At 44.9% G+C, this 7,433-nt stretch overlaps 1 protein-coding gene across 1 annotated transcript; it reads right to left on the reverse strand.

Moving 5' to 3' along the window:
• Positions 1–1,201: 1,201 nt before the first annotated feature.
• LOC123104265 (uncharacterized) lies at positions 1,202–7,207 on the reverse strand. The gene is made up of 4 exons (XM_044526048.1): positions 6,848–7,207; positions 6,603–6,722; positions 3,458–4,795; positions 1,202–2,452 (listed from the first exon to the last, which is right to left on the reverse strand). Exons 1-4 carry the CDS (start codon positions 7,053–7,055, stop codon positions 1,431–1,433), a joined length of 2,688 nt encoding a protein of 895 aa, XP_044381983.1. The 5' UTR covers positions 7,056–7,207; the 3' UTR covers positions 1,202–1,430.
• Between the last annotated feature and the right edge of the window lie 226 nt (positions 7,208–7,433).

A 7,433-nucleotide genomic window follows, 5' to 3' on the forward strand; every position in this document is an offset into this window, starting at 1 on the left:
GGGGGCTTTTGAACACTTTTTTCATGAATGCAAATGACATGCACATACAGGTGATGTTGTTCTGAACATTTTGATATCTTATTTGTATTTGTTGGAGTTAGTATGAATTCGTTATGAAATTTTCAAAGTTTCGGTCAAACGGTGAAAGGGCAAAAGTATAAGAGGATGGAACAAGCTGGACAGAAACGAGGGTTTTTTGAATTTTGGGGCAAATCAAACAGGTGTGACACAACTAAGGGCTCAAATGTAGTTGTCCCTAAAAAATATATATTAGACAAAATTAATGTTGAATACTAGAATATATATGCCCGTTTAGCAATGCACGGGCAACACACAACAAAGGTGAGGTGGGCGTCACCCGTTTCTAAAAGAAAGGGCTCCAGCTAGCGAGAAATATCCCGCTGCAGTCGGAAGCCGTGCGGGAAAGATAGGGTCCGACATAAAAAGGAGAAGGGTGTGTCATGGGATAGGTTTTTGTGTTCGGCCTGTGTATTGGAGATATATAGCATGGCCCATAGTCCGGACAATCACATTTCTCCCCACATATGATCTGGATTGGGGGATCTCCGACTGTCTAGATGGTTGAATTTCGAGGAGCCTCAAACACGCCATAATGTATGAGGGAGAAATAAGCTTCGACCTTAGAGGTGACCTTAATCATTTGTTTGATTCATTTATGTATGCATTATAGCCCGTAGCAACGCACGGGCGTTCTACTAGTTAAATAAATAAAGTAGCAAAGTAGTACAAAATTCATCTCAGATTCACAAGCAAGTTCAAAACAAAAGAATAAAATATCAATTTTGCTAAAGTAGATCTAGATGTGTTATAAGTATTGCATGTCTAAGTCCTACGTCATTGATCTATTGATCTTACGTGAAGATTCGTGTGATTATTTTCTTTTTCCTTTTTTTTTCCTTCTTATGCTTGATTGTGTTACTTAGATGTGCAATAACTAGGGCACATCTAGATGTAGACAAACCCATAAAAATATAGCACCATGCTCAAATATGTTGGAGCCAAGGCAACTTGGGCCAGAGAACCAAGGCAACTCGGGCTAGAAAGACGAGCTGATGAACCTAGCCAGCGGCCGTGCAGGACCGAAGCCACATCCAAATGCAAATGAGACCAAACAACATACGTACCACAAAGTCAGGTGGCGATACATCGATACATCAAAATCGCACTGATCCAAAGCATCTGAACAACGACATATTTCGGCAATCAGGTGAGATACCAGACCATCTTAACTTCAGTGATTATCTACACGTACATGACAGTAGTTCGGGTGGCATATGTTTGCAAGACATAAGCTTATCCAATATCCAGTCCTCACGCAAATATACTAAAAAGGGTGCCACGGATTCAAACAAGATGCGCATGGCGTGTGTAGAAAGAAGATCGTAGCTGAGGAAGAATGAATGGCAGCATCAGTGCACGGAGTGGCAGCAGATGAAGGGCATCCACGGCTGCTTCCTCACTTTGGACCTCTTGTCGACGTTGTTGTTGTCGTGGGGCATATTCGCGGGGGAATTCCAGTACTGGTCGTCCGAACCGGCTGCCCCTGGCTTCGCCGATGAGGCGTCGTCCTTCGACGCTCCTCGCCGTGTGAATGACAGGACCCGCTCCTTGGTGCTGGGTTTCTTCTCTTTGCCCTCCAGGCTCGCCTCAGCAAGGAGGACCTTCAAGGGGACGCTGATCCTTGCTGAATTCAGCCTCGAGCCGATAGCGGCGATCTCTCCATTCTGCTTGTTTCCCTCCAGTCTGACTGTTCCTTCACCCTGCTTCTGCTCTTCAGCATGATCCCTGCTTTGCATGGCGTTCGTCTCCTTTGCACTAGCTTCTGGAGCCGGCTTCTTTTCTTCGGCACTATCTGTCTGTTGCACCTCATCTGTCTCCTCTTCTTTGCTCGTCTCATCGGTCTGCCTGTTATCAACATCAGCTGTATTAAATTCCCTGTCCATCTCCTTTGCACTACCGTCTTCAGTCTGATCTTTTTCATGAATATTTTCTGTGCTTTGTACTGCAGTCACTTCATTTGAACCAGTATCCTCAGCCAGTTTATCCTCTTCGACATTATCTGAGTGCAGTACTGCAGTCATCTCCTTCACGCTAGCATCTTGAGTCTGTTTCTTTTCTTCTGAGTCATCTATATTCTCTACCAGAGGCTCATCTTTTGCTTTGGTGTCTTCCGTGCCAGTCTTTTCTTCAACATGTGTGCTGACTGCATTGGTCTCCTGAGAGACAGGCATTGTGCCAAATTCTGTCGGAAATACTTGAGATCGTGCATCGATGATGCCATTTGTATGCGATTCACCTTCCTTCTTGTCATGGTTCACCGAGGCATCATGCAAGAAAATGTTCTTCAGAGGATCTGCACTGCTACCGACCGACGCATCTTCTGCATCAACTGCATATTCATTTTTACTTGACACAGCTACCATGCGATCATCTGCCAGAAATGTTCAGTAAGTTTCAGTGCAGAACATCATGTAATCCAAACTTGTAAGAACTAACATAGGGAAAGAATTAGTACTACACTTAAGACTGCAATAACAAGACTCAGTAATTTTAACATACGAAAATAACATGTTACTAATCCTTCTGTTTGTATTTAGACAACAGACTTGAAACATCATACACTATTCATCCCAGCTACGACCATATGAAAGTGTTCAAACACATCCATCAACCAAAACTAGACAAAACAACTGAGATGAACTTCCTCCATAGCTTACATTTTTCTTTTACTGTTATTACTAGGTGATTTCCCCGCGCGTTGCAGCGGGAATTTAAAGATTAATTCCAGATGAATTATATATGATGAAACTGATCTAAATCAAAAGCTGATATTTTTTTAATACAGAAATCTTTCATACTTGCACTGTATGTGAACAAAGAGTATGCATGTGGTTTGCATGGGGCTACAAAATAATGTTAGTGGATGCTTACATGGCACACTTGGTCGCACACTTAGTGAGATGGAGAGCCGCATGTTGAGAGAATTAGAGTTAATGGGGATTAACTATTTAGGAATAGCCCAAAAATAGAAGAATTGGTAGAACAAACCTGTTTCAAGATTGGAACAACTTGTTGCCGAAAAACATCCAGCAGGGAAACTTCGAACAAGCGACACTCAAGCTAGCCGAAGCTTATTCAGGTTATAATTTCTATTTACCGGTATTTTTGGACTTCCGGGGTCGAAATTACCGCCACGGTCCCTTTCATTTACACGAACGAGATCTATTGAGAGGGCTGTTTCTCTTTGCAAGAGAGGATGATTACAGGTTGCTATGTGGTTTGGAAGCTGGTACAAATACGTCCAGTAAAGTTTTATGTTCTGAACTGTCTGAATTTCAGCAACAAACTGAGACATTACTAGTACTACAACAGAAATAATAACCACCAACTTGTACAAAGCACACACAGGTTGAAAGTGAAAACCCAGAATTCTCACCTGAGATCGGACAGTGTTTCCCATCAGCAACGCTGGTTTGGTTGGAAACTGTCTGAGATGTAGAGTCAACTTCCTGCTCTGATTCAAAAACATTTGGTGCCTCCAAATGGTAACCAGAAGCAAGCTCAAATAAGTCATCACTCCTGGTGTCATCTATATTGAATGGATTCTTGGTAGAAGACACTTGATCCATTAGTAATGTGACATGCTCCTGACTTGTAGACACTTGATAATTTGTTGGAACCTCAGTGGCACTCTCTCTGTTGCAGATTTCCTCTTGTTGTTCAGGCCTCGCCTCACAGGAAGAATCCAACGCACTGCCCTTAACTAAAATGCCTTTACTGCAGTTGTCTTCAGCAATGGACTTGAGCATGCCATTCACATTAGTAACAGCCAGATCATTCTGATAACCAGGTACAGAGCATACTGAATTTACCAAGCAAGAGTTATCAACTGGCAGCTGAATACCTGAAGTACCTTGAGCAGACAAGTTCTGTGAAGAGCGCTCTGTGGAGTGATCAGTCGATGTATTTTCAGTATGAATTAGCTTCACCTCGTCTCCAGAATTAGATACTGTTTCAGATCCAATAGGATATGATTCTACAATTTCTTCTCTTGGCGATACTTCAGACATGCAATCCAGAACTTCCATACCATCTTTAAAGAAGCTGTCCACCTTCCTGGAACATGCAGATTGGGATTCTGGGTCGGACATAAGTGGAGAGCACTTCTGAAGAGATGAGGAATTCAAATCACCAATAAACTCACAACTGCCAGATGTTTTATCAGATTTGCTGTCAACCACAACATCTGTATTGTTGCTGTCAATTTCTGCTGAGCAGTCATCTGTACTCTGGAGGTTTAAGCCATCTTCACGCCCAACCAATCCAGGAGTTATATTCCCTACATAATATTCAGCTTCGTTTTCAACTTCAGATCCAGCAGGAAAATCAGCCATGCTTGATTCTCTTGAAAACTGATATTTGCATGTGTCATATCTTTCAAGAGAGCCTTTATCTATATTCTTGATTTCCATAGGAACATCTGACTCACGTGCTATTGCTGCACCATCTTCCGGATCTGATTGATGAAGAAAAGAAGATGCATCCTGGTACTCCTCAAGACAATCTTCTCGTTCAGTTGGGTGTGCAACTGCAAGCGGTCCAATTCCAGTGAAACTTTCAGACACTTTATGTTGAATTCCATTGGTGCTAGGCCTTTCTGAATCAGTTCCATTGCCTTCATCTGCAGTTTCAGAAGAATTATTGGGAATCAGGCCGGTTTCAATGTAGTCACTGGTGATGGCTTGAGGTCTAGCAGCATTAGTAGAAGCATGTTCTGTAAAAACAGTGAATCAATAGGTCAGCACACACACGCTGATATATGAATAAAAAGGTAGAATGATTAAATACAATGGCATGTGGGAATAGCCAGAAACAACTGAAAAAAAGGGCATGGCAGTATTTCTACTTGGAATAAACATTGGTCAAATTTCAAGGCATGTTTAACACAACACAATAAATGAGTATGAAAGAATAAAGGAAATTAGATGGGCAGAAGAAAGAGGTAAGATGGATTGTTGTAGTTAGCAGGAAAGGCAAAATCAAAGTCATACTGACAAGTCTAACTAGAGAGTAACACAGTCAAGACAACTAAAGATAATTGGTAGTGCAAAATGTAGCTGATGTTTGCAAACTTGAACAAACAGTAAAAATAAAACAGACGCTACAATTGGATGTTGTCTCCTAGGACCTACAGTTGTTAGTAATTTTTTAGTGGCGATGGTATCCGGCAATGATATGCAATGATGGACAAAGGGCACTGAATCCACAACTACACCTGAGATAAAAGTTAGAATACGAATGCAATGCCTCTCTTGCAGCTAAGTTTGTAAAGCAGTCAGAAGCAACTAACTGCAAAAACATGCCTGAAACGACATTGCTTTTTTTAAGATGAAATGACATTGTTAATATAGGGGACAAAGCTAAAAAATGGGCTTTCAAATAAATAAATGGGCAAGCCTGAAAAAACACCTAACAGTAGCTGAATGTACCGTTGCAGAACCAAAATTATTAGAAACTTAACAGCATGGTGACTTCAGAACTGACAGGTACTAATACATGACAACAAGGACACAGGTGACAACAAGTACGTATTAATAAATTATGGCAACAAATGTCAACACCGAAATATGAGATCTTCCAAAGTAGATATAATTAACAACATGTGTGTACACAAGGATACGTTCAAAACTTTGGGAGATAGGCACATAACTAACGAGACTAAAATATTTCGCACACCCAACAGAACAAAACGCACATGTGACTAGGACAGCATGTGGTGGAAGACCACTACGAGCAAGCTAAGCAAAGGGAAACCAATGTAGAAACGACATGTTCCAAGATATCCTACCCAACAGCACGACTAACCAACGTCAGATATGTTGGATTTCGAGGACAAAATCCGGATAACCAAGACACAAACAAATCATTTCGCCCATTCCCGACTGTCAGACTCGAGAAAGAATCCAATGCATCAACGCACAGACTATTCTTATTTGCTGACAGCCACCAACTTGCCATAAGACACGGAACGATGATTAATCTAGGTAAGAGAAGGTGGAACCGTGTACTTGCGCCTCAGCGATTAGCGCGCCGGAATCCACTAATTTATTCAAGGCCGAAGATAGGTAACTCGAGCAAAGTTCAGATCTACAGTTCAAATTGCTCCACATCGTACTTGTCACCCAAAATAAATATTGCCCGAAGGCCCAAACCCAAGAGGAACAGCAAAGTGCCTGCGCTTTCAGCTTTAATGCTAAACCATGAAATGAATCAATCGGATTATTATTGCAGGCCCCCACGGAAGTACTACTATTTCCACTATTAACTCTTCAACGGGAGGGACTGAGGAAAAAGGCAACCAATCATTTTGCCTTTTGCAAACTCTAGAAAGGGAGAAGCAAAACAACAAAAGGAACAACATCAATATTGCGCATAACATAAGCAAGCTATGCAATTAACAGAAGAAGTTATGCAAATTAGTTATGCGTTTACACGAATCAGCAGTGTGATAGTGGACAAATTGAAATGGCCGGGTAAGCACTAAGCAGATTGACCAGTAGAGAGGAGCAGAGAGCACGCACCTGCGTTCTCCTTGTCCTCCGCCGATTCGACGCCTCCGTTCGCAGATCCGGGCGACGCAGAGCCTCCGCTCGCCGCGCCATTGCCGGGCTCCTCCCCGTCTCCTGGTCCTCCCGCAGCACCTGCAGCGCACACGCGGCGCATCAAAACCGGCGAGCCCAAAACCACGACCAAACCCCAAGCAGAACAAAACAAAATCAAAGCACCGCCGCGTCGCACGGCACGGGCCCGTACTGACGGTACGTACCAAGCACGAGGCGGCCCTCGCCCGCATTGCGCGGCCCGGCGTCCTCCTCCTCGGCGGCCGGCGTGACCTTGCGGCAGGAATTCCTGCGGTGGGAGCGGCGGAGCTTGGCGCTGGGGTTGGGGTTGGGGTACTGGTGCCCGCACACGTGGCAGAGGTGGCCCCCGCTCAGCGCCTCCCTCCCGCGCCTCGCCGCCTCGTCGCCCTCCATGGCCGCCTCGCCCGCCCGTCCGCTCGCTCGCTCGCTCGGCCGGCGGCAATGGCGGAGTCGTCGACGGCGACAAGCCCGGGGACGATGTGCAGATGGGAACGGACTCAACGGACCCTTGCTTCCTTTTTAGAGAGGACGAGACGAGACAAACGGCGGGGGTTTGGGTGGAGTTAAAAGGCTTTGGGCGGCACGGGCGGGGGCTTAGCCAGGCCGGGCCGGAGGCTGACGGGCGGGGCCGGTGGAGAGTGGGGCCGGGACGTCGGCGAGGGGGGTGGCCCGTGCGGTGGCGCCATCAATGCGGGCCATGTGCGCGGTGGACTCGGCGGGCGGGCTGGGTTTCGTTTCTAGGGCAGGGGTGGAGGGAAAAAGGAAAGGGCC

This window comes from Triticum aestivum, chromosome 5A (assembly GCF_018294505.1).
Source record: "Triticum aestivum cultivar Chinese Spring chromosome 5A, IWGSC CS RefSeq v2.1, whole genome shotgun sequence".
Classification (NCBI taxonomy): domain Eukaryota; kingdom Viridiplantae; phylum Streptophyta; class Magnoliopsida; order Poales; family Poaceae; genus Triticum; species Triticum aestivum.

Bases quoted from the DNA above. Each gene is read 5' to 3' on its own strand.
- LOC123104265 (XM_044526048.1), bottom strand. From the start codon at position 7,055: ATGGAGGGCGACGAGGCGGCGAGGCGCGGGAGGGAGGCGCTGAGCGGG. The intron at 4,796-6,602 runs GTGCGTGCTCTC...CTGTTTTTACAG, and splicing joins GGAGGACAAGGAGAACGCAG to AACATGCTTCTACTAATGCT. The intron at 2,453-3,457 runs GTGAGAATTCTG...CATTTCTGGCAG, and splicing joins GAAACACTGTCCGATCTCAG to ATGATCGCATGGTAGCTGTG.